Raw genomic sequence first — 26,252 nt, 5'->3', positions numbered from 1 at the left:
TTATCTGATAACCGGAAATGGTCATGAAAACGACTAATCGTGATAGGTTGATGCGCCATCTGATGCATCACGGGAAATTTTGAAGAAGAAGACGGTTTGAGATTTACCGGCAGCTGATTTTAAGTTGGTGTAACCAGTTAGAAATTATTATGCGTTGATTGCAAAGCCAGGTGAGTGCAAAGGTTTATCAGAACGTTTGATTCAAGATAGGATTTTACTACACTCAGAGAATTCTCATCATGCCTGCGAGTAGAAAGTAGAAAGTAAACCGATTCTAAATACAGTTCTAGTATGGGGGCGCTAGTATGGTACTTGTTGGGAAGGCCATCTCGTTCTCTCTCTCTCTCTTTCTCTTCTTATTTTCCTCTCTCTCTCTCTCTCTCCTTTTTTTCCGCTCTCTCTCTCTCTCTCTCTCTCTCTCTCTCTCTCCTTCACCCCCTCTCTCTTTTTCTCTCTCTCTCTCTCTCTGTAACGGTTGAATAAGTGTGTAACTATATTCTTTTTAAATTATAGAGACGTGGATTACTATTGGTTTTGACAAGGATGGAGTTGTATCAGTGGAAGACGTTTCGAAGTTTGAGAGGGAGGAAGAGTAAGAAGGGGAAGTCCCTACTGTTGGAGAGACACTCATGGCTCCTTGGGATGGTTGCATGTATTTGGCAAAAGTGATTTACATTTAGTGGTAAGTGTATTCTCAATTAGTATAGTTTGCTTAGGTGAAATAAATTCAAAGGGCAGAAGGGTTCATACGGCACTTAAGGTACATATTTACAGAGCATCGCTGTAACATGGATTTCCAGTAACACATAAACTACTTCTTCAAATTTCCTAATTACTCAAATAAATTTAACATGACAAGGGGTAAACTGAATAAGTCACCAGATTGGTCATTAAAGAGCTTTAGACTGCTCCTTTCTTTAAATTTTTGGCCAGAAATTTAGCCTTTTTTCATGACCTATTATTATTATTATTTATTTATTTATTTATTATTATTATTTATTTTTTTGTCCATTGATATACAGCATAGAGTGCTAGCAGAAAAATCTGTTCAAATATTTTTTCTTTTCTTTTTTTTTTTTTTTGGAGGGGGGGTTAATTAAACTATGCCTTTTGGTAATCCTCTAAGTTATACTACTTGAAACTATATGCTGGCATTTTGTTGGCTTATATGCATGGCCAAAATTTACTTCATATGCACCTTTAAACTTAGCCCCTTGAAATTACTTTTAATCTTGAAAAAAAAACTTGCACATTCAATCATATCTGCCACAGGAAAAAATTATAGTTTTAATAGTCTTGATGGTTTTAAAAGTCAGTTTTGGTCATTTCCACAGAAAGGAGAAATATCAAAGTGCAAATACATGTGTTTTAAAAGAATGCTTTGAAACCTATTCTCCTTTTATTTTAGATTACAGAAATGCATGTCAGAAGGAAAAGAAGGCATATGTGAAAGGTGAGTAAATGTATTTTCAGTGAGTGTCAAAGACTTCTGAACAAATCTAAGAATTTAAGTGTATCACCCTCATACTGACTTATCTCTTCTTTGTGAAACTAATATGTCTGATAATTCCATAATTATTGTTGTTTTTTTTTTAATAGTAACACAGAATCCAAAATGTTTCAGTGTTGCCTTGCTTCTGAATAACAGGAACCCCACTTTTTTTTTAGTTCAAACAACCATGCAACCTATGATGAACTGTTCATATATATAAATATATATTCTTAATGCATCACTTTTTTGGTAGAATAACATTTTATGTTTTAACTTTTTTAGATAAAAAGGACAACCAGAGCAATGGTAGTAGTGTAAGTATATTGTTAATTGACCTGCAATTGCTGTTGCATATCTTTTCCACTAAATGCTGAAAAAATTGTAATTTCCTCTTTCAAATAATAAGTACATTTTACACACATGAATTCAAATTTAATAAAGCTTTCCCTGTGTTATTCAAGGAAAAAAATCAGAGCCAGCTTGTAATGCAGCAGTTGAAGAAAGTGTTTCAGTGCCTCGTGCATCATCTGTCCCCCGTCTTACTCCCACCATCTCCAACCCTGTGCCCTCCATATCTCCTCACACCCATACCATATCCAACCCTGTGCCCTCCATAACTCCCCACACGCATACCCTGTGCCCTCCATATCCACCCCCCCCCCCATCTGTCTCATTTAGTTTTTTAAATGAAGTCATGCTTTCTTTATTTATTGTTTAAATTCTCTTTCTTTCAGTGTATGTTATTAACAACTTGAAAATGGATGGGCCAGCAATTAAGCACACTATGAGTGCAAAAATTCACACTGCAAAGAGGGCCTTAAAAAAGGTAGGAAAAGTATTTTTAACTGTGATTAGATTATACCATGCCTGCTAAATTTAGTTTAGTTTTACTTAACAACATAAATCATATATATGTATATATATAGGTGTTTTTATTAATGGAAACTACTAGAAGCTTACTTGACAAACTACCTGTGAGTGCAACAAATTTTACAATAAATGTCAAGTTTTATTTTTCTTGTCTTTCAGATGTGATATGGTGCTTGTATCCCAGTCGAAATTCTCTAGCGAGTGAAACAACAGCGGTGATATGTTTTCCAGAGATCAACTACAACCTGCCTGATCTCTACGTTTATTTCTCTGGCTGACAGATTTGGAGTCTCCTAGGACAGCAGGGACTATCTAGCTATCAGTTCAACTGACCAAACTCACTCTGAGCTCTTATACTAAGTTCTACTCCTTATATACTTATACACACAAAATACATTACAGTGAATCATTAACAGAATTGAGATATTGAAGCCAGTTAACAGAATTAAGAAATATTACTAAGGACTCGATAATTAAACTCGGACTTCTTTAAACTTGGATGTAAATAAAGTTGTTGAATCCTCTTAAAGATTAAAGCATCCTTTATAGCTTGGTTACTGTTCTTTCCAATGAATAAAATGCATAAGCAGATTCACGTTGTATCATTATATCAGAGACATCTGAACAATCTTTACCAAATGTTGATTTAATTTGATTTAAATGTGCAAGTTTCTAAAATAAAATATTGAAAAATGTTTATGGTGTTTCTTACTGATATTCTGTGTGTGCTATTTTTTCATTCATTTGATAATTTTCTGTATGTGTTCTGCCAGCTGCACTATATGGCTAAAATACAGTAATAAAATTTTGCTACTCCATGATTTCAAATATGGCATACATGATTGAGATTTAATTAAAAAAAAAAACTGGCATAAATAAAAGCATAATCACTGGGTTAAATATTAGTTGGCAGTCTACTGCAATAGTGGTACTGCAGAAGAATGTTTTTTCGATTTGTTTTTTTTTTTTTTTTTTTGGGGGGGGGGGGGGGGGAGGGTTCCGGAAAAATTCGCGAGAACAGTTCTGGAGATTTTGCAGCAAATTTGCAAGAAGGATTTCTTATGAGTTTGCAGAGCATTCGCAAGAACAGTTCTGGAGGGTTTGCAGCAAATTTGCAAGAACTTCTAGTGAATTTGCAGAAAATTCGCAAGAACAGTTCTGGAGAGTTTGCAGCAAATTCGCAAGAACTGTAGTGGAGAGTTTGCAGCAAATTCGCATGAATGGTTCTTGAGAGTTTGCAGCAAATTTGCAAGAAACCTGTGACAGATTCCCTTTTGTCATGCTGATTAAGTTTGTGGGGAGTTTGCAGCAAATTTGCAAGAGACTTAATTTACATGGTAAATTTCCTCTTGCAAATTTGTTGCAAATTTGCAGCAACTGTTTGCAAGAAGCCTTAAATTTTGCTAAGGGTAGGTAAAGTAAGTGTTGTGTTTTAGGTGCTTTTGACTGTAACAGGACACACCATTTCTGTTCATCGTTATTCCAGATACGATAGTGCTTCATTGACTGCAGCAAGTGTCGTTTAGACAAAGGTTAATGCTTTATTATAAAATGAATGGTGTTAAACCCACGGTCACCAAGTATTTATTTCGGCATCAATCACTTATTCGATACATATAGTATATATCGGTCCTTTTGAAATGCTACTAGTATCTTCGATCGTTCGTCGCCTTTTATCAAACTGGTTTCGTCTTTTTATAACAGAAGGGAAGAGGATACCATCTGGACTTGTTTGTCCTTGCCGTACAAATTGGCCTGTGCTCAATTTTCGGCCTCCCCTGGTTCGTGGCGGCCACTGTGGAGTCGCTGACCCACGTGGACAGTTTGAAGGAGGAGAGCGAGTGTACGGCGCCAGGAGAGAAACCCAAGTTCCTCGGAGTAAGGTGAGGGGAGTGGCGATCACATCCTTTTTTTGAAACGTTTACGCGTTCATTCTCTCTCTCTCTCTCTCTCTCTCTCTCTCTCTCTCTCTCTCTCTCTCTCTCTCTCTCTCTCTCACACACACACACACACACAAAAAGAAAAAAATGAAAATAAAGATAAAAATGATAATGATGGGAATGAAAAAAAAAAATGGTTTTACTGTTATTTAAACATCTTCGTCAGAGGTTTTAACATTCTTTGCACATGTACATACGATATATTGGTAGAGTTCTGTTGTCCTTGTTTGTGATTGCACGTACACCTTACTATCGATAGTTCACTGCCTATCGTAATATTTGTATAGCATAACTTATAAAACTACTTTTCGTTCCATTACAGAGAGCAACGAGTGACAGGATTTTTCATATTTGTTCTCATAGGATGTTCGGTATTTTTATCAGGATTCTTGCAGGTAAGACTGCGCGTATCATGTTAGCCTTGAAATGCAATTGGTCACAAGATGAGATATTTTTGGTCTTTATGGTAGAATGCAATTAATGAATTAATCACTTAAACGAATGTTGTCTTTTTTATTCTGTTAAAATCATTTCAGTATGTCCCAATGCCGGTGCTCTATGGGGTTTTCCTATACATGGGCGTCTGCGCACTGAAGGGTAAAGAGGTAAATGTATTACCCTAATTTTATTTGCAATTCTGCGTTATAAGTTATTTTATAGGATCTTCAAATTAATTTTTTTTAAATTAAAATTCAAATCTTTACAATAAACTGTGTGTCGGCTTTCTGTATAGGATTTTGACTTTGGCTACTTTCCAAACACTGTCGGCTCTATCCCTTCGTATACGGACTCTAATGGTCGCTGTGCAATTGTATAAAAATACTTGTAGATATAGTACAACTAACCATTTTCTTTCTATTAATAAAGCTGATGCAGAGAATCCGCATCATCTTCATGCCCCAGAAATACCAGCCGGATTACATGTTCCTGCGTCACGTGAAGACCAAGAGAATCCACATCTTCACCCTGATCCAGGTCGTGTGCCTGGCGCTCCTGTGGGTGGTCAAGATGGTCAAAATTATATCCATTGCGTTCCCATTGATGGTAAGAAACGGGAGTTTTTTAAGATATTTAATGATGGCATATAAGTGAGATGCATACTAAAAATGCTCGCATTTTACCGAACTAAGTATATCGCCACGGCCACGGTCAAAACATGCCTAGGTATGTATAGTTAAAGATAAAAGGGGAGAGTTTCAGAAGAGGATGTTATTTTTTGACAAATGCATGTTCTGCGCTTAGACCGGTGTAGAATTATGGGACCATTTATAAGTTCCACAACATTTCACTTCTCCATTTTCCACGAAACACAATACACGCACGCACACGTGTTCCCAGTACGTGTTAAATTGATTCACAGCAACATTGCGTGGTATTGTCACTCAAAAATCTCGAAAAGTTAAGAAGCTATATACATATTTTATGTCTTTCTATACTTCCAATTTATGTCAAATAGATGAATAGTATGACTATAACGATGTTGCATCCACCTCATGTGGACCTGGGCTGGTCACTGATAGTCCACCTGATAATTCACCGTTGCGATAGCACAACCTACACGGGAGATCTGACAAATTTATCGCTCAGGTAGTAAACTATCAGGTTAAACCATCAGATATCAGACGAGGTCCTTGCGAGGAGGATGCAACGTCGTCATGATGATAGAGCACAACCCTTGGCAGACATCACAAATTCACATACTGGTTAAAACACTGTGCACACGCATGCATGTACTTTCTTAAATATGGGTGTGTAAATTTCTATTCAGTTATTAAGAAAGTTGAGTTATTAATTCAGTATTTGACCACGCCCCCAGGTACTGGCCATGTGTGTGGTCCGCATTGTTCTCCTGGACAGGGTCTTCAACCAGAGGGAGCTGCTGTGGCTGGACGATATCCTCCCAGGCAAGGAGGTGACCACGGAGGACTGGGCAAGTTTTGATTTTTTTCTTTCTTTCTTTCTTTTTATTTTTGATGAAAAATGTAGGCTACGGTTTCGTTTCTTTGCATTTTACTTTTAACTTTATTTAATGGAAAATGTTACAGTGGTTAACATTTATTTATTGTGTTGGAGAATGATGTGTTTATGGGGAAAATGTGAGGTTCACTTACGTTCAACTACAGTTACAATTTATTCTTTGGTCAGTTGCATTTTACTACATCGCATTGAATATATAGTATATCGAATATGTATTGTGTCGAATTTTCTTCGGTTTCTTTTGTATATTATTTGTTATAATTTACTGATATTCTAATGGGAATACCTCAAATTTTGCAAATCCTAAACAACATTTGTAAATTCGTCTCTATTGTTGCATTTAGGAGGAGAAAGGAGGGCGTTCGTCAGATTCTGAAAGCGTTGACACCAAGGAAATCAACCAGAACACAAAGCTTGAGGGAGACGCGATGGTGTGAAGCGACCCAAATATAGACCACATGACGTGTATGCAAACAGATGACAAGTATTCAAATAGAGAGACTCTAAGAGTACATTCCCAGAGATTTAGATCGATCCATCTGGATCGACCTTACTCCCTGGGGGTTCACGCTAAATTGCTGTCAGTCGAGCGCGCACCATAGTTCATTACCCCCGTACAGCTTTTAGTAGGCGGTACAGACATTTAAGCCGGCTAAGCTGACAGTAATCTAGTGAGACTCCCCACAGGGATTGATCGATCTAAAATCTGTGGGAATGGGGTCTAATTAAACCCCCTATACACTGAAGGGCGTCCTTTCTGCGTCCTTTGTGCGACCATGAACCTGGCATCGCCGTGGTCGTAAAAAGGAGGCACAAGCATCGCTTTGGTTGCAAAATGAATGCTCAATGATCGGCCAGTTGTCGGCACGTAAAGTATTATTGTTTTTTTTTTTACTCTCAAACAGGGCGCACTACGGGACGCAGAATGGACGCCGCCCAGTGTAAAGGCGGTTTAAATAAACCAACAACAACAACAAGAAAACAGTTACTGTTATGCAACCAGACCACAAGTTACTACATATAGAGTCTTTGCCAAAACCAACGACAACAAAAAAGAAGTTACTTTTTTTGCAATTACATATTGTATTAGAAGTTATAAATTAAAGGAGCCGTTAATGTTTTGTTACTGTGCAAGGAAGAGGTGTGGTATTATGGAAATGCATCTATTGGCGTATTTCAAAGTTGACAAGCGGTGCAAACCAGCTAATATCGTTTGCGATATAGCAGAGGCTTTCTTACTTACATATTATATATACATATTATATTACCCTGTTGTATAAAATATAACAGGGAAAAAATATTTTAAAATAAAAGTAAAATGCATGTAAAGTGTAGGCTAACCATTGCTCGTCAGTATTTCGATAGATGGTTACATGAAAGTATTTTGTTATGCCTAGGTGTTAACGTTCTGGTTATCACCAAACCTAATTTTATATTCCAGATAAACAAACTAGTCATCAAGACCTAGTTGATAGTTGTAAAAATCGTTGGCTCATCGAGAAATAACAATTGAAGCTAAATACTTTGTCACGACAAAAATTGTTACCACTCTACTTAGACAAGGTTTATTCTGAGCAGGTGAGAATTTCCATGTTATACTTGAAATATATTGCGTCCTCGTGATACATGCTAAATACGGACTTGAGCTTGATGACGCTAAAATTGTAAATGATCTAAGAAAATATGAAAAGAAAAAAATAAGTGGTAAATATTCATTAGTGTACATGTATCTTTCTACGGGACTGTACATACAGTATTCATTGTAACAAAGGGGTGTAAAACAATGCCATTTAATTTTTGGTGTTATTTAAGGGCGTTTATGAAAATTTATAATTGAAAAAATTATAACATGTACAGAAATTTATCTTGAGTTTAAAAGCAGTTTAACAAGAATTCTTGTTTGATTAATAGTGGGAAAAAACTGGTTCGTAGAAAATAATAGTTTGAATAGTTTGAAAGTCAAGTGTGTTTAGTTAATATCAACATTTCAGACGTTCAATGTCTCATGAATCAAAATTTTACTAGGTAAAATTGATTTATCAGTCCTAAGACCCAGTCAACTAATAAAGTTTAAAAAACAAAAAATGTTAGTTCATTAAGTTGAAAGCAGTGTGAAAACCTTCCGCTACGTCGTACATACGGTATCTGTACTTTCTTGATTGTAGATTTGATATTACATCCTTTAAAATATCTAGGTGTTTCCATTTTCCCTGGCACCAGAAACTTCGGGTCGAAATCGTCCAAACACCTCTTCTACAACATGGCGCAATTCTTGCTCTTTAATAACTTCTATAAAATAGAAGACAAAATTATCAAATCAAATCTGATAAAAAATTTGTGTGTGTGTACCTCTACCAGGGCGACAGATTGATTTTTCACAGGATATTCACAGATATGCCTCTAGATAAATAGACAGTCATTTGGCTGTGTGTCTGTGGATTTTCCCGTTTTTACCTCCGCCAAGGAGTTTTCACCCGTTTGTTTGTCTGTCATTAACATAACTCAAAAAGTTATGGACCGATTTTGATGAAATTTTTAGGAACTGTCGGAAGTGGGCCAAGGAACAGATGATTAGTTTTTGGTGGTGATCCGGATCAATAATCATTCAATAATCAAAAATCAAAAACTAAATCATTATAGAATGAAATTTTAGGGGTGAAACGGAACGGCATTGGGTAGAGACTTTGCTGCCTTGGCGGAGGTCTGCGCTCTCTGCCTATATAATCTGCCACCCTGGTAGAGGATAGTGTGTGTGTGTGTGTGTGTGTGTGTGTGTGTGTGTGTAAATACGAATGCTTACCCGTTTTACAGTTTTCATCTCCTTGTTTGACAGGGTTAAACCCATACCGGTATACCAAAGTGGCAAGTGCGCCGCCAAGGATAGGGCCGACCCAGTAAACCTAGAACAGATATATTACGTGTAAAGCAAATATTTTGTAATAACAACTCCAAGTTGTAACAATTATGAACAATCCGTATCACTTTACCAGCATCCTTATATGCAACGAAAGCAATTTTACACGCATACATGTAGAAAGCAATTTTACACGTGCCAAAAGCAATTTCCACGTAACGAACATTACGGTGTATGAAGCAAACGTTATATGATAAAAATTTGAAGTTGTAACAATGATAAATAGTGACTTAAGCTGTATCTTTACACGTGACGGAAGCAATTATACACGCGATGGAAGCAACAGAACACAATACGGAAGCAATCCGATAAAAAGATTTCAGTAACGTAAAAGGAAGACTACGATTTATAATGTGCCAAAACATAACACTTTAAATACCAGAAACCTATGCTTATAAAATATAGATTTATATAATTTTTCTATATAATTGGTGGTAAGTACCCAGTGGTCAGTCCATATGTTAACGTAGACAGCGGGACCCAGTGACCGGGCTGGATTCATACTGGCTCCAGTGTGGTTGATCTGAAATAAATTACACTAATATTAATTTTTGCACTTTTAATGGAAAAGTTTTAACTTATTAAGCCATAAGTCCGGAGAATAAAAGCTTTATCAAATAATGAAAAAGGACAAGCTAGGAGGATTGGTAGGTAGACATAAGAAGCTAAACTATGCGTCTCTTCTAATTTCTATACAAAAACTCACCCAGGTTTACAGCAAATTTACGTTTAGATATAGAACGTTTGTATACAAATTAAGAAATATATCTTAACATACCCCGCTCAGCACGTCCATGGCAACGGTCAGTCCAATGGCAATCCCGGGCATGGTCAACTTCCGGGCACTGTCCGTGGCGCCAAAGATGACGAAGACGAGGATGAAGGTCAAGTACATCTCTACGACCATCCCTTGCGCGGGGGAGATTAACGGGTTCACGGTAGTCGTGGCGAATTTCCCCGTCGCATTTGGTGAGGTTACACTAAGTTTATAGAAAATGTGATTCTTAGAGATGTACACGCGTTGTGAAAATCCAATCATAAATTGAAAATAAGTATCATTCATCATATTAAGAAAACAAAACTAAATTATCACGGCAAATTTAGAATAATAAACTATTTTTTTACACTAGTGTGTTTTTCTGAAATCTTTTGAATACACGCTAAAACGTTTTATTCTGCTGGGGTATTTTAAGCTTAAGCACAGATTATGGTCAAACACCTTATTGAAGGTTCCTATATCGATGCTGTAATGGTGGTCAGTTACTATTATCAGTGGTGATATGATAATTTACTACATAGTGTCGATAACGTGTACCCGTACAACAATACTCGGATGTGAAAGTCATGCAAGCTTGTTATACTTTAGATGAAAATTATGATGTAATACAATCCACAAAATGAATGAATGAATTAATGAAAACACAAAAAATACGCAATAAAATAAAAACGGCTGCCTCCCTCACTCTGTCGTCGTTTTGACCATAGTTCATTGGGTGTTTAAATCAGTTCCGTAGCAATAGGTTAAAGTGACTTCTAAAACCACTGTTGCAGTGGGTAACAAGAGCTCAACCTTATCAGTGAATGGGAATCATCCAATATAACCCGCAGTCTCGAGCCGTAGCGAGAAATCAAGCGAGATTTCGTGTGGTTTGGAAGGAAGTGGGGTCGGAAGTAACGGAAAAACTAGCGATTTGCATCAGCAAAATAATTTCAGTATTTTGATATAAAATTCAACTCCTTCCCTTCGTAATATTTACTGACCAATTTACTTGTAAAGTGATTGTAAAACTTACACGTAGACTAGTCCGGATCCGGCAATTGCACCTATGCATTGAGCTATTACGTATAATATTGCTGAAATGGAATGAAAAATCACTACATATGAGTTGGTTAACACCTGAGAGAGAGAGAGAGAGAGAGAGATAGAGAGTACATTTACCTGGAGTACGTTTAATCAAATCTGTTGAACGAACAGAACCAATGTCCAACTAAGAGTAGAGGCATTTATACATGTACATACTCGTAACGCTTCCTGTTATTATTTATTTATTCATTTATTTTATTTATTGGTTTATTTATGTATTGCTATTTTTTGACAGGCCAATGTAATGGGAGGTTGTTAGTGTACCTGCATCCCTGTATATCCAAATGAAAACAAGGCGAAAAGAGCGGGCAATGAAATTAAGTGGAAAAAGATTCACAGGATTAAGATTAAAAATTGATGACTCGGTTAGTTATCTTCGAATTTAGAGTCTTCATTTTTTTCATTCTAGGAAATATTTTCCAATATGTGTATACCCATATATTTTGTGCATGAACAAGATCAATGCAACATTTTTGCTTTCAAATATTTAAATAAGGCAGCATTTTTTCCTTAAGTGTTAGTACTTACTATCAACGCATTGACTCTCTATTGACATGTCCACGAAAAAAAGTGTACACCGTTGTTAAAAGTATAGAATGCTCTGAAACCGTACACAATATTTTTTCTATTCTGGTGCGACAGTTCTCGCTTAACCATTGCAATGCCTCATTTTAGCAAAGACAATCCTCAGTTAGTAGAAGTGGGACAAATTATACTTAAAATTGATTGCACATTAGGCAGGTGCGGCTCTACTCTCTGTGACGTACTTCATGAAAAGAACGTGGGGCTAAAATTTAAATGTACATAAATGTTTTTCAATTGCTAATTGAATTTTGCCCAGCAAATTAGAATGGTGGCTTCATACATTCTTTTAATTCATATCTTAAGTGTGAACTGGTTGAATAATGCGTTTTTTATGTTTACCACTGTGCATTGGAATACTCTATACTCTTTAACTTAATTTTTCTTTCGTTTGCAGAAGCCCAGTTCTAATTATCACAGCCACTAACTGTTGATAATGCTGTGAATAGCTTAATTAATTAATTAATCTTATAGCATAACATGCATTAACGCATGTGTAATTTAGCATACTACATATGTAAACATATATAAATGTATATCCTTATATATTGTGTAAATAATGTAGTCTAGTGAAACTTGCAAATGTATTCATATCATTTAGTGCTCAATAAACTTATTATTAATTAGCAATGTGTTCTGACACTGGATGTAGAATATTGTGAGAGCATACAACGCACGTAACAGACCACATGGAAGTAAAGGTTAAATAAATGGAAAACATAAAAATGGAAATAATTTCACTCTCTTCAGGTTGAGCTGTAGCTGATGACTCCATACAGACTGTACTAGAACGTGTCTTCTCATGTAAAAGTTATATAATGTTGTATGATTTCATATCTTAATTCAAAGCATAAACCTTATGATTTGCGATACATTTTGTAAAATATTCGACAGCATGAAATGTCAGTACGACAGAGATTGTGACTTTCGCATAAGTGTATTAATGACTTGCGAGTAAAAGAAAAGAAATAAATAATAATAAACAGAATGAGAGCAGGAACATATGTAATGGGTGCATAACTTACCTCTCAAAAGTGATATTTTCTGAGCTAAAAACATGGCTATAGCCACCGCCGGATTCATCTGGGCCCCGGAAATATGTCCAACGGATTCTGCCAAGCACATAACGACAAAACCCATTCCCAAAGCAATCTGAACCGTAGTACCAGAGTCGTTATTTCCCGGCCATTTCAAAGGCGTGGAACACTGGACTATCATAAGTATTGCAGTGGCCAAAATCTCCGCAGAAACCGCCTTCCAGAATGCCACGGTCTTAATTTCGTGGTGACCGATTTGAAAGGAATGATCAGCCATTGTTCGATCTTTATCGCTTAACTTCGATTTCGATACTAAAAGCGATCCGTGCCGGTCAAAATGACCTGTCCAGTTTGCGAGTTCATTGGCTGAAGTGGTCATGCCCGGATTAAATTGAAACAATAGGCACTGGCTCTCAGATAACGCCCCTATCTACAGTATACGCTGATGCTTATGTTGAGAAACTGAACGGGGTATTTAACCACAGAATCGTGTTTACAGTGTTGATGATATGAATGTTGATCAGAAAAGAAGTTCGTCACAACTTGGAATGGGAGGGCAAGTGTGGGAGGGCACTTAGTGTGGGAGGGCAAGTATGGGACCATTCAGAATGAGAAGAGCTTAGTACTAGCTGGTCCACAGCCTCAATATGACGGACCTACATGAAAGGGAGACCGCTTAATCATGTAATGGTCTCTCCGCCCCTCACATGCCTCCCCACGCGTTGTCCCTCGACCGGTCGAATTGAGACGAGATTTAATTACTGTGCCCCTGCAGGGACGACGCGTGGGGAGGCGTGAAAGAGGCGGAGAGACCATTACAGGATTAAGCGGTCTTCCTTTCATTTAGGTCCGCCATATTTAGGCCGTGAACCAGCTAGCACTCGGCTCTTCTCATTCTGAATGGTCCATATTTTACTCCTGGATTGAAACTTTTCCACTAGATTGCCTCATTCTAGTCAGACAGAAGTGAACAAATAATTCAGCACCAGCTATTGTTGAAGAAAAATTACTGCTTTATTCTTATATGTATGAATACAATAATTTTATCAAAGTTAAGAAAAAAGAACAGTAAAAAATTAGCTAATTTTATCAGTTTTTAATGTGCATCCTTTTTTTTCGTATCCAAAAAACGGATCGCTTTTTATTCTTACTATTTTTTACCTGAGATGCTTTTAATAATTCCAGTACATGCTTGTAAAAAGTGAAAATATGTGTGGGTTTAAAAGAAGGGAATGGAGAACACTAATGGAATAATCCCAAACGATGCAGCACACGAAGAAGGGGGAGGGGGGTAAAACAGAAGATAAAAGTCATTGATGAAAGCCTCCCTTTTGTTCCCTTTGTAGATGATATCGCCTTGAGCGCTTCATATTAAGGATTTCATAACTGCACTTTTGGTAACAGAAATATAAGTGAATATTTGATATTCTGAAGTACAGATAATCCAAGTTTCCTATGGTGTGGTCTTATGACATCATTTATGCTTGCCAACAATGAGAGTATTTGAAAAACAAATTCAATAATTAAAATCCTAACAATACAAACATCGCTATAAATTTCTATTAAATCTTTCTCATTATGAGAAATAATGCTTAAAATTTTACTCCTGATTGGGTGGAATTACAGCTGTAGAAGATAATTTAGCTATCCAATTGTTTAACCAAAGAATGCGTCTCGCCTCCTCTGGGAAATCGCATCTATCACAATTGAAAATGCACTGTGCTTTCCGATGTTTCCAGTGTAAACGTGGATTCGCTTGTAACTCGTGCTGGCATCAGCCCGCTGTTCAGTGTGCCGCAGTACCTTCCGCAAACCCTTTCTATAACTGTTGGGTCAGGTAAAGTTTCTGAAAGAAAATGAATTTTAATTCAAAATTTTAATTTAAAAATATTAAAACCAGTTTTTCTGGCATTTTGGGTGCCATTTGGACCCAAATCTTTATCTTTTTTTCTCAATTTAAAGGAATGAAAAATTAATTCTTTCGGATAATTTAGAGAAAAAAAAATTACCTGCATATTTCTTTTCTTCTTCAAGTTCCTTTTCCTTCTTGGTGCAGTGTAGGACGAAGCCGAAGTTATAAGCCAGTGTAGCCAGGATGGCACCTGAGATAGGCCCAGCCCAATACACCTGTAGAAAATATATACAGTATATGAAATAAAATTTCATAATTTCAGAGAAATAATTGAATAAATGAAACACAGATGGATGGATAGATGGATGGAAAGATAGATAGATACATAGATAGATCAATGAATAACAAAATAAAATAAATAAATAAATGAATGAATGAATGAATGAATCAATGAATAAAAAATAATTGAATAAATAAAATGTGCGGTATGTATAGAAACACTCACCCAGTGGTCAGTCCATATGTTAACGTAGACAGCAGGACCCAGTGACCGGGCTGGGTTCATACTGGCTCCAGTGTGGTTGATCTGAAATAAATAGAAAATGAATTGAATTTATAAGTCTTCGTGAATGTTTTGTTATTCGTCGTTTACATTTAAATATAATAATAATCAGGCCCGTTGCCAAGGGGAAGGGGGGTCGGGGGATTCGAAAGAAAAGGTCCCCTCTGCGTAAATTTTCACCTAGGTGCACGAAGGTTTCATGGCGAAAGGTCCACTTTTTCAGAAAAAGACCCCCCTTTTTTAAAAATAATAATAATAAAATTATTTAAAGAATAAAATCCATAAAATATGTTCTGAAGACTTAACAAGATACTTACCCCAGTACAAATATTCATGGCCACTGCCATGCCTATGACCAGACTGGGCATCGTGATCTGTTTTCTGCTGTCCGTGGCCCCAAAAATGACGAAGACGAGCATGAAGGTCAGGTACATTTCCACCACCATCCCCTGTGCTGGGGTCATATCGCGGTTAACGGTAGTTGTGGCTAAACCGCCCGTGGCGTTAGCTGGCGTTATACTGAAAAATGAAAGTTAAGAAAGAGAAATTTAAAAGAGAGAAATAAAAGCATCGTTTATAATATCACGAATTTACGACCAATACGTGCCATGAAATTTCTTGACCGTTTGACACTGATAATGGAATTTTATATTTATGTGATCACGATGGTCAGTGTATATATATTAAAATGAAAATTATTCTAGACACCTCTAAGCGGCATTTCACATATGGATAAATACCATAATATTATATATTTACCATTCTTTGCCGATATTTTTGATAAGTTTATATGTCAAAACATTTGACATATATGCGGTATGTATAGAAAGGGTTCAAGAATCTATAGTACATGAAGTAACTACTGTCCACAGCAAAGTAATGTGTATTGTTTAATATGAATAATACTTTCCGTATCCTCCTCGTTTTTTTGATAAGAATTTTACTTACATATAGATAAGTCCAGACCCGAGGAAGGCCCCTGAACACTGTGCAATGATGTAAAATATTGCTGAAAAGAGAAAGCAGACCTCTTAAAAACAGCAGAGAAAAAAAAAAGAAAATTAAGAATAAGAAGGTAAGAAGGAGTAGACAAAAATAAGATTCTTTGAAAAAATGAAAATCAATAGCCCGACATCTGGATCAAGCGTAGGGTTGTGAAATATAGAAGAAAAATATTACCTTTTGAGAATTGACATAATACAGTATGGCATATACATGTAATACTCCAATATGACTTTATACGTACACTTCGACGAATCTCCATCCCTTGTGTCTATACATAAAAAGAGATGTAATGTGATCGTGGCAATACACGCTTTATTTAGTTGCAGGGATGTTTTTCTGTGCAATGCGAGTATTTTATCCCAGTATGTATGTCAAATAATACACTGTCACCCTCTCGCGACAAACAATGTATGCCTCTCTCGCTGACACATAGGTTTTTCAGGCATATATCGCTCGACCGACAGTGTTTTATATCATTAGTTTAAATTTCTATGAATGGCCGTAAATGGAATAAGAAATATACCCATTTTTATTGTTGTGTTTTATAACTTTACAATGGCTTTTACGTAGACCAAGGAGCCGTATCATACATCTTGCTTAGACTACAACCGTACCTACCTTTCAATAATGAAATTTTCCGAGCAATCAACATCGCTATCGATACTGATGGATTCATCTGCGCCCCGGAAATATGACCAAAAGCCTCTATCATACACATCACGACGAACCCCATCCCCAAAGCAATCTGAACCGTGGTCCCCGAGTCGTTATTTCCCGGCCATTTCAAAGGCACAGAACACTGGACTATCATCATTATCGCCGTAGAAAGCACCTCCGCCGTCACCGATTTCCAAAACTTCACCGTTTTCACTTCGTCAGTTCCGACAAACTTTTGAACGTCGCTCGCCATTTTACCTAGATGACAAAAACAGCAGACATATATAAAGTGGATTTGCGGGACTTCTTACGTTGCACGAGTCATCCCTTGCTCCGCTGAGGTATATAAATATCAGTTCTAAAACAGCGAACATTAAGTACAAGAATGTGACCTGGATTATTCTCGAACGAGTCGCACGCTACGGATTATGTAAAAAAAGTATGTCAGTCATGACTGAATATCTTTAAAAAACTGAAAAAAAGAAAACTGAAAATTGATTACAAAACTTACAGATTCATCACTGCAATCATTTTGTGTGACACTTAACAATATAGTTCTACGTCTACAAAGCCCTTTATTAATAGCCGGGTCTATGTGGTTGGGTGTTTCATATCCGTGTATTTTTATCAGACCCTGGAACTCATCAACGTTATGTCCTTAAAACTTTATATTTCATGGCACCATTAAAACTTACATATGTCATTGGTTTACCTTTTATGTATAATAACCTTTTAATATGCTGATCGTATGAAAGTTACATGGGAAGCTAGCTATGATATCTAACTGTATACACCTGTGCTATATAACCCACCTGTTACATACCTGTACAACTTCCGTATGAAATGTACTTACGGCCGAGCATTCCGGAAACATGCGTGCGCCGCCTGATTATTATTGTGAATTCTACCAGGGGCGACCTCAATATTTAGATCGAAAGCCTCAACGTGGTTACTGTTGCGTACCAAATTTATATACCCCTATTTTTACATCAACATGTAGTCTCGGTTAAGATGAAAACAGAAGATCACAATATTTGTACGTCTAAATCTGAGCTTGGATCTTGATCTCCAAATTCAGAAAATCACTAATATTCATCTTGATATGATTTTCCAATATCTATTTTCTCCAAATGTCCAAGTTATCAGAAAAGTGGATTTATTTGTTAGGATTTTTTTTAAAAAAGGTCCCCAGTTGTTCGCAAATGTCGTTTACTATTAACGCGCTACAAACTTATTTTTACGCCCTCTTTTTTTACCTGTATGAGTTCAGTAGTTGACGCTTCTTTGTATGCCTATGTTTGAGTACAGAAGGGTAATACCGAACTGTATGGACTTATATACAGTGCCACTTTAGCTTTTGTTGTTAGGGTGCTTGTTTATCCTCTATAAACACAGAGGAGACTAGTTTTGAGTCGAAAATCACAATGGTCTATATATTTTACAGGGTTACCCGACACAAGATATCCTCTGGTTTGATGACTAAACTTGCCATTCTGATAAAAAGTAAGAGCATGTAGATTATTGAACATTTCTCAGAAAAGAGCGGCTACATTGTATTGTATCAAGGGTGAGGCGGTAGGTGGTGAATGAACATGTACACGGTATCTCGTAAGTTTATTGAAAAAATGGCAAATGAGAGCTTACTTATTTATCTAAAGACTCAAGACTCAAGTAGAAATTACGAGGAAACATTACATAGGCATACGTGACTGTGAATGGTCAACCATCAAGTAAAATATCAGTTCCCTAGTCACTTAACTACCAAAACAGTGAATGGCAAATCCCCATAACTGCGGAATATAAGGTTCACGACGGGGCGACATCGATTATCTTAATACGACGGCCATATTTTGACTAAAAATTAATGATGGATTAAAGTTAAACAATCCATTTCGGTCCCATACACTTCCCATGTACACTATTGTAGCAGTCATTTAGCGAGAGTCTCGATAACCGACGCATCCTCTGCTTGACAATCGCTTTCAAAATGCAATTTGATTGTAGCAACAGAAAGACTTACCAAATGATTTGAGCGTGGCTGCTTATACAATTATGCCCGGTTTTCCGTGTCTTCGTCCCTGTAAGTGCTGCAACACGACTTCGCTTTGCAAAAACTGACGAACAAAGACGTCTGGACAAACTTGTTGAACAAAAGGTTGCCATTGTATGTTCTAGTTCTTTTAAATAACTTCGGGTCGCGTATTTTGATATAGCATATCAAACGAACGTATTGGGGGCAGGGGGGGGGGTTGTTTCTGCTCTATCCATATCACTGGTAAAAACATGAATGCTAAATATTTTTCTTGTTCCAATGATCCAGAATATCAAAGTTCGTTGTACACCATGTCAACGTGGAGTAATTGTTTGCCTCTTTCCGTTACCCTCTCCTTTTCTTTCTTTGTTTTTACACGTGGACTGCAAAGCTGAAGTTGATGATGACTGACGGGTAGGCACTACACTGTAAGAGCATTTCCCGTGCTTTTGGATATAACAGAATGCGTTGAAATACACAAGGGAGGGATTTTGCCATTTTTAAAGAGATTATACACTTGAAAGATTTGTCGCGGAAATAAAGTATAATGTTTTGGTGTAGGACCATTTGTACCATCATAAAATATGCACTATCACTCGCTATTATAGTAAAAACAAACGTGAGGTAATATATTCTTTATTTATGATTATAAAATAATCCATAAAGCACCACTACCAAGTCCGCAAAGTACATGTAAATGTGTCCATTGTGTTTGTTGCGACTGGATACAGACACTTCCATGCGAAGTTTTCAATTCAATTGATGTACGCGAGAGCATGCATATGACAGTTGAAATACCTCCAAGGAAATTAGCACCTTCAAACTAATTTTAGAAACAATGATAAATTTATGTGTTCTATACAATATTTGTAGATGATGAGCCCGATGTTTTCGTAGCCTTCCCATCAATTGTTCCCATGTATTTAATCTGCAAAACGGAAAAATCCGTGTTTCATAGATATACTTTTTCAAGATATGTATGTACGTAAGATGAACGTAGACCAATTTCGTTCAATATTCTGAGCTTTAATTGAATAAATAAACACACTAATTTGTATAATTGAAATCAATAGAGACACAAATATACATGTAAGTTTTTTTAATAAACAAATTCTCCGTGTAATCCAAATTAACCTCTTGGAAGGTGTGCAAAATCGTATTCAATGGACAAAAGAGTGTAAATCATGCTCTTGAAAATATCCGCCAAGGGCCAAATAGAAGTGTCCATTTCCTCCCCATGATGGTGTGATATCCATTATTCAGGTCAGTGATCGCTAACGTAGGTCAAGGACACGTGTTGGGGGGGGGGGGGTGACTTTGTCACATGATAGATAGCAGACGACAAATGTTATCTCGATGAAGAGATGAACTGATATATGTACCTTTCGGTGCACATTCTGTTTTGTTCATGCCACATTATCTATTGTTTCGTCAACGTAAAGCGGAATAAAAACTGGACCCTCCCCCCTCCATCCCTAAGGAAAGGTTTTCTATCACAAGTGCTCCCTTTTTTTAAAAGTCACAACACAAGCTTAACAGTGCATAAAAACTTTCATACCATTATCTCGATACCTATTTGTTATTGTATACTTTTCAATAAAAAGGTTAAATATCTTTATCTAAACAACATTTTCATCATGTAGCAATAGGGCCGATGGTAGGTCTACAATTTATTTCCTGTTATTAATACGCTTATCACTGAACCAGAACTGATATTCCAAATATTCATGTTATGTCACTTATCAAAACCTGTAATTTCACCGAAAGCGTTTTTCTTTCTTTCTTTTTTTTCTTTTCCTTTTTTTTTTTTTGCTTTAAAAAAGCTTTTTCTAGTCGTTTGTATGTACGAGTAAATAAAAGAGAAAAAACACCTTCGTGAGCAAATTCTCTCTCTCTCTCTCTCTCTCTCTCATTCGTCTAATTCGTCATCTGATTTGCCGAAAATGTCTATGCGCGTAAGCCCCTGTTATATTGATGCATTGATAATTACTATCACCATTTGTTATCATAGCAAATAAGTGCAACAATTGTACTGCTATATCAGATTAATTGTTTGTTTATGTGACATCAGCTGGCTTAGTATCATTCTTCGAATAAATTGGGCTTACAACTACTACTGTTTATTTTTCGAAACAGTTCAACCTCTTCGCGTCCGTGATCACGTGCGTGCGACAATCAAACCGCTGATCAACGATGTCATAAATGATGTCAGCCGTGACTGCTGCGTCAGAGCGTAACGTTCTTAGAACGCGTTCACATTAGGCTAACATGGATCGATCTAAAGACGCAGATCCTTCTTTCTGATAGCAAGGGTCTCTATAATAGAGCATCGACGATACAATCATTTTGTAACAGACTACCAGCGCACCCATGGTCACAGAGAAGAAAGTTCCTAAGCCTTCTATGCTATGTTGATGGCTACACTGTACCCGTCACAAAGTAGGCTTACTTGTCGCATAGGGATATGAACCGCCTCATATTGTTGTATCAGTGCGGTACGGTGTCGTTAAGATCGATCTCTGGGATCTACCAGATTCTAGTCGAGTCGCGCCCTTCAATTAACTAACTGGATGGGTGATAGTATGGCAGATTTATGATATGCGTATTCCTGTACATAAGGCTAGGTTAACGACCATATCGTATACGATGAGACACATTGCGACAGATACCGCAGCCGCGGCCTTCGGTTAAACCTGGCTAAGATTCCCCCTACAGTCGCTTAAGTCTGAAAAAACAACAGAAAAAGGAGCAACTCAGTTATAACAAAAAACTCACGAGTTCATCGTCCAGGTGAAAGTTACATGAGCGCGTTATAGGCATTTCTCATTTTCTTTAAGTCACGCGCATAGTGAGTAATCTAATTTGGCGTGTGTCCTTACAATAGCCTGCCAGATAACTTTAGACTTATAATCAGTAACCGAGCCGAGTGGGTTTGAGATGTCCAGGTCGCCATACGTTTATAAATTACTTCCGGGAGAGAGCTGCAATCCAGTGAACTCTTTAAAGTCGGAGAAGATGGGAACCCCTTCTTGGAAAGTTTGGGTCGGTCTCCAGGAGGCGAAGACGGCCAAATTCTGGAAAGCCGTTATATCAGAGATCACAGCAACTGCGATACTGATGATAGTCCAGTGTTCTGTGCCTTTAAAATGGCCGGGAAATAACGACTCGGGCACCACGGTTCAGATCGCTTTGGGAATGGGTTTTGTAGTGATGTGTCTCATAGAGGGCTTCGGACATTTTTCGGGGGCCCAAGTAAATCCTACAGTGACGCTGGCCATGTTTGTGGCACGGAAACTTTCCATACTGAAAGGTATAGCCCGATTTTCTTTTGTACTTAGTTTCATATTTTTTTGCATTCAACATATAAACATTTATTAAACAAACCACTGACCGACGACTGTGCTTCACACACACACACACACACACACACACACACACACACACACACGTATAAAAGCATGTAATTACATTTTGGTGATACTGGGGTAGTCTGTGGTCAAATAAGTTCATGAAAAGAGAAACGAAAATCCAACAAAATTCAATATTGAGTAGGATTAGACGAAAATTGTATGTATGTATGTATGTATGTATGTATGTATGTATGTATGTATGTATTATTATTATTATTATTATTATTATTATTTCAGCTATTCTTTTCATTCTGGCACAATGCATGGGATCACTACTTGGCTCAGGTCTGGTTTACGTGTAAGATAAAATTACTTATGAATTATTTAGAATACAGATAGTCAGGCCTGAATAGGCGTGCACAGGCGATTTAAGAGTAGTAGTGCAAATTCATGTAATTTCCCTTAACGCTTTAAGAAAATTAAAACGAATATAAGATCAGAAGAAGGGAGAATGAAAAGGGACTTAAATTGGTGTTACCACTCTACTTCTTCGCTTCCTCTTAAAAATAACATACACAATTTAAAGTAAATTGATAAACTAAGAAATCAATAATAATTTATGAATTAAATGATAATCCGGAATCTTTCAAATCTTTAAATTTTGAACAGTGTCACTCCTGCCAACGCAACTGGGACTTTTGCCACGACCGTCGTTAATCCCCTGATGTCTCCCGCCCAGGGTATGGTGGTAGAGATGTACCTGAGCTTCATGCTCGTCTTCGTCATCTTTGGCGCCACGGACAGCGCGAAGAAGATCACGATGCCGAGTTTGGTCATTGGACTTGCTGTGGCGATGAATATCTGTACTGGAGTAAGCCCCTCGTTTTTTCTTTTGTGAAGAGGATCGTAGTCTCTCTCTCTCTCTCTCCATACAGCGGGTTATAGGTTATAGGCACTGAATAATCTTGTATTGGAAAGATGGTTGGGATAATATGATATATCCAAAACCACAGTTTCCAGGACTGTTGCCATAAGACATTTGACATTCCAAGGACTTTGACGACTTCTTTTCTGGAATGCTCTTTACCCTCTATGCAGCAAAATAGCAAGATCCCAGTTTCTGTTTATAAAAAAAATTTGCGTTGCCTTTTCCCTAACCTATATTTTTCTTCTTCGTCAACTTTTATTCAACCGTGCGTGTAACTCACTCAATCGACTTGTCAATCCTTAAATCCCTCGCCACCCAAGACTAAATTCTTTAATTATATATATGATTTTCAATAATTAAAACAGAAATAAAATATAAAATATCCTTAGGGTGAGCATTTCTTCTCTCAGTCTCGCCTGAATGCACTACCATGCACTTGTTCACGTCCCGTAACATTGTCCACATGATTCATCTTTTCACATGACTTCACTTCCACAGATCTGTCCGTGATAACTTTAGAAAGGTCGTGACTTTCGAGGCAGCTGTCGGGAGACAAGGTGAGTAGATCACAATCTTTTTAACAGGTTCATTTTTGTACTATTTCCAGATAAATCACACTGGTGCTAGTATGAACCCCGCCCGCTCCCTGGGGCCTGCTGTTTATGTCAATATATGGGAAAACCATTGGGTAAGACTTCCCCTCCGGCCACAGGTGTCCCTGTAGGTACAAAATCGAATAATTTTTTAACTTTTGTAACAGACTACAGAGACCGTTGTGAACGGAGGGTAGGGTAAGGATGCATTCAGAACATGTTGGTCCGCGGACTAACAGATCCGCGTATCAAATATGGCCGACCCACTTGAAAGCGCGCTGAATAATCCCCTAACAGACACCGAATAGAATTACGCAGTAAGCTTTCAAGAGAGTCGTCCTTATTTAATCCGCGAATCTGTTAGTCCTGTCGTCCGCTGTGAACTTAATACGCCTGCATCATCCGCTAGCTACTGTCTATCGAGACTTTTCCCGATTACCATTCGTCTGTACCGTTTCCCCAATTAATTCCAAGCTTTATTTCATTATTCACAAACTAATCTTCCTCAATTGACCGGAATTAAAAGTATGCGAAGAACAATCTGGAACTGCTCAAACAAGACGTGGAGCTAGTGGCTATGTATGTGTGACCTATCTGTGCTAGTCTATAGTCAGGGAATTTGTTACTATTTTCTTCCATTGTGTAACGGTGTAACAGTATATCTGTCAGGCGATTCTTATATACAGACATATGCTAAAAAATTGTCAGTGTACGACCATTCACCTAAAAACCACTGGAATAGCACTTGAAACATGCCAATGTATATTCAATCAACAACATCAAAATGAAGCCCATATAAAGATTTTGTCGACATCACGATTGGCGAATTTAAGGACAATTTCCTTCAGGATTCATAAATTCGAATAAAGAACGATGATACAGTGTGTAAATTACATTACTATTTTTGTATTAATCGTAACTGAGAATTACATATATGTATTGTTTTAATTTTATCGGTATTAATTGTAGGTATACTGGGTAGGCCCGATCTTTGGGGGCATCCTTGCTGCTATTACATATCACTACGGCTTTAAATTAAACACTCGAAATAAGAATAAACAAAGGAAAGTAAAGGGAATAAGAGATGAGGTAAGTGCTATAAAATTCTACAGCGTGTATTCGCTTCTAATTTTTTTTACAAATAGATGTGTGTGTGTGTGTGTGTGTGTGTGTGTGTGAGAGAGAGAGAGAGAGAGAGAGAGAGAGAGGGAGGCGATTCTGTTGCGCCGATGTTGGCAGTTTAATGTCAATAAATAAAGAAAAAAAGAAAGAAAGAAAGGAAGAAATAGCAGTACACGATGTCATTCAATACATCAAAGTCGATTGCATTTCCAGATAAAAGGGCCGTTATTGGACTCGCCGGACGTGATTGTGTCAGAATCTGAAGGAGCAAGTAATGAGAAGACAAACTGAAATCTCCGGTCTGAGGACACAATGAGATTATACCAGAAATGAAATGGCGGCCAAGGACATGTGAAGAGCCTTATTTTATTTTTATTATTATTTTTTTTTGGTGGGTGGGTGGGGGGGGGGGGGGGGGTATACATTTCATGAACAGTAGACCGAAAGTCGGTCTCAACCTTTCGTGCTGTGATAACACTGGGCAGTAGTACTACGTTTGACACTGTACATGGCACGTTGGGCGTTAAACTCGACATGCGCCGTCACATTTGTACACTTTCTACTTAAAAAGTGCGATGTGGGAGGTTGCTGCGCCATTGCCGTCTTTCACAGAATTTTCTCCAGACGTCCTGCAAGACGAGAAATGCTTGCAACTGACAACATTACACCAAGCACGTGCTCTTCGTTGGTTGCTTCAGACAAAACTGACTTAAATTTAAAGTTTAAAAAACCTACAAAATACCGAGAACTATCGGTATGAATAAGCTTCTAAGAAGATGATTGTAGTAGAATTCTTGGAATCTCATTCCCAGGGCTGCGTTCTGAACCAGAAATGTCACTAATCTTAGTGACTTCACCAGACAGCCACATAACATAGAAACCCCAATCTCGGCTGATATATCAGCCCTTTGAATGGATAACCTGTTTGTCTGCTGGCGTCATCCATACTATTAACGATTTCAGTATGTTCTTGTCCTTGGGCCGTATTCTCGAATGGTTGTACATGTAACTTTCGTATTTTTTATAACTTTTCACGGAAATACTTTCAAATTGTTATAAGTTACGAAGTTTTGAGAGTAGGGTCCGCGAACTAGAATAAAAGCAACATACACATTGTGTACAATATAACAAAAAGGGGATACATTTTTCTTCATTAATTTTCAATAATGATGTCCCTTTTTGTATTTTATTCAATTATTTTATATACAACATCCCAAGATCTCTATACACGCACCATTTTCTGTCTTGATGCAAAAAAAGTCAATAAAATATTTTGAATACATAAGAACTCAAATTCCTTGTGAATACAAATGACCTCTTATTTTTTCACAAAAATACCAACAAACCAAAATCGGCCATACCCATTTGATCTCTGTACAAATATCACACCAATTTAAAGGCAGATACATAAAAATTGACATTTAAATAAGCACTTCTCAGTTTCAACCAAAAGACAAATGTCCCTTTGACGTACA

At 37.3% G+C, this 26,252-nt stretch overlaps 4 protein-coding genes and 1 long non-coding RNA gene across 8 annotated transcripts in view; 3 read left to right on the top strand and 2 right to left on the bottom strand.

Annotated features, from left to right (window-relative positions):
• The window catches only part of LOC106158747 (electroneutral sodium bicarbonate exchanger 1), a 30,962-nt gene extending 22,616 nt beyond the window's left edge, over positions 1-8,346 (top strand). For both annotated transcript variants that reach the window (XM_087009180.1, XM_013534832.2), the window contains 6 exons: positions 4,067-4,245; positions 4,625-4,697; positions 4,839-4,907; positions 5,170-5,346; positions 6,119-6,232; positions 6,624-8,346. In XM_087009180.1, the coding sequence (XP_086865306.1) occupies positions 4,067-4,245; positions 4,625-4,697; positions 4,839-4,907; positions 5,170-5,346; positions 6,119-6,232; positions 6,624-6,716 (705 nt within the window). In that variant the 3' untranslated portion in view covers positions 6,717-8,346. The remainder of the gene's footprint in view (positions 1-4,066; positions 4,246-4,624; positions 4,698-4,838; positions 4,908-5,169; positions 5,347-6,118; positions 6,233-6,623) is intronic.
• On the top strand, positions 12-3,057 carry LOC147763151 (uncharacterized). The gene is made up of 6 exons (XR_015333579.1): positions 12-170; positions 514-682; positions 1,409-1,453; positions 1,775-1,806; positions 2,227-2,318; positions 2,522-3,057. It is a non-coding gene; the product is annotated as an uncharacterized LOC147763151 (long non-coding RNA).
• A 6-nt stretch (positions 8,347-8,352) lies between the features above and the next one.
• LOC106158738 (aquaporin AQPAe.a) lies at positions 8,353-13,256 on the bottom strand. Its single transcript, XM_013534821.2, has 6 exons — positions 12,665-13,256; positions 10,987-11,047; positions 9,972-10,173; positions 9,636-9,716; positions 9,080-9,179; positions 8,353-8,568 (listed from the first exon to the last, which is right to left on the bottom strand). Exons 1-6 carry the CDS (start codon positions 13,053-13,055, stop codon positions 8,471-8,473), a joined length of 933 nt encoding a protein of 310 aa, XP_013390275.2. The 5' UTR covers positions 13,056-13,256; the 3' UTR covers positions 8,353-8,470.
• A 400-nt stretch (positions 13,257-13,656) lies between these two features.
• LOC106158783 (aquaporin AQPAe.a) lies at positions 13,657-18,914 on the bottom strand. 3 transcript variants are annotated; one of them, XM_013534890.2, is made up of 7 exons: positions 18,773-18,914; positions 16,714-17,010; positions 16,039-16,099; positions 15,408-15,609; positions 15,034-15,114; positions 14,686-14,803; positions 13,657-14,522 (listed from the first exon to the last, which is right to left on the bottom strand). In XM_013534890.2, exons 2-7 carry the CDS (start codon positions 17,003-17,005, stop codon positions 14,377-14,379), a joined length of 900 nt encoding a protein of 299 aa, XP_013390344.2. In that variant the 5' UTR covers positions 17,006-17,010; positions 18,773-18,914; the 3' UTR covers positions 13,657-14,376. The 3 variants fall into 3 exon arrangements, with proteins under 3 accessions (XP_013390344.2, XP_013390337.2, XP_086865304.1); XM_013534883.2 differs by lacking the exon at positions 18,773-18,914 and adding an exon at positions 17,606-17,727; XM_087009178.1 differs by lacking the exon at positions 18,773-18,914 and adding an exon at positions 17,547-17,586.
• Positions 18,915-20,992: 2,078 nt separating this feature from the next.
• LOC106158727 (aquaporin AQPAe.a) lies at positions 20,993-26,065 on the top strand. Its single transcript, XM_087009952.1, has 6 exons — positions 20,993-22,094; positions 22,432-22,492; positions 22,804-23,005; positions 23,670-23,750; positions 24,625-24,744; positions 24,991-26,065. The coding sequence occupies exons 1-6, from the start codon at positions 21,722-21,724 to the stop codon at positions 25,066-25,068; spliced, it is 915 nt and encodes a 304-aa protein (XP_086866078.1). The 5' UTR covers positions 20,993-21,721; the 3' UTR covers positions 25,069-26,065.
• Positions 26,066-26,252: the final 187 nt, after the last annotated feature.

Source organism: Lingula anatina, chromosome 3 (genome assembly GCF_051362555.1).
Source record: "Lingula anatina isolate TDL-2025a chromosome 3, LinAna3.0, whole genome shotgun sequence".
Taxonomy (NCBI): Eukaryota; Metazoa; Brachiopoda; class Lingulata; order Lingulida; family Lingulidae; genus Lingula; species Lingula anatina.
This window is presented reverse-complemented; position numbering and strand designations above follow the sequence as displayed.

What these genes read in the sequence shown, in the direction of transcription:
- LOC106158738 (XM_013534821.2), bottom strand. Translation starts at nt 13,055, where the DNA reads ATGACCACTTCAGCCAATGAACTCGCAAACTGGACAGGTCATTTTGAC. An exon ending in GAAAATATCACTTTTGAGAG is followed by an intron (nt 11,048 to 12,664) that starts GTAAGTTATGCA and finishes ATTCCATTTCAG; the next exon opens with CAATATTATACGTAATAGCT. An exon ending in GGATCCGGACTAGTCTACGT is followed by an intron (nt 10,174 to 10,986) that starts GTAAGTTTTACA and finishes CTATAAACTTAG; the next exon opens with TGTAACCTCACCAAATGCGA.
- LOC106158783 (XM_013534883.2), bottom strand. An exon ending in ACATATGGACTGACCACTGG is followed by an intron (nt 14,804 to 15,033) that starts GTGAGTGTTTCT and finishes TATTTTCTACAG; the next exon opens with GTGTATTGGGCTGGGCCTAT. An exon ending in AGAAGAAAAGAAATATGCAG is followed by an intron (nt 14,523 to 14,685) that starts GTAATTTTTTTT and finishes ATTTTCTTTCAG; the next exon opens with AAACTTTACCTGACCCAACA.
- LOC106158727 (XM_087009952.1), top strand. Translation starts at nt 21,722, where the DNA reads ATGTCCAGGTCGCCATACGTTTATAAATTACTTCCGGGAGAGAGCTGC. An exon ending in CGATGAATATCTGTACTGGA is followed by an intron (nt 23,006 to 23,669) that starts GTAAGCCCCTCG and finishes TACTATTTCCAG; the next exon opens with ATAAATCACACTGGTGCTAG. An exon ending in TAAAGGGAATAAGAGATGAG is followed by an intron (nt 24,745 to 24,990) that starts GTAAGTGCTATA and finishes TTGCATTTCCAG; the next exon opens with ATAAAAGGGCCGTTATTGGA.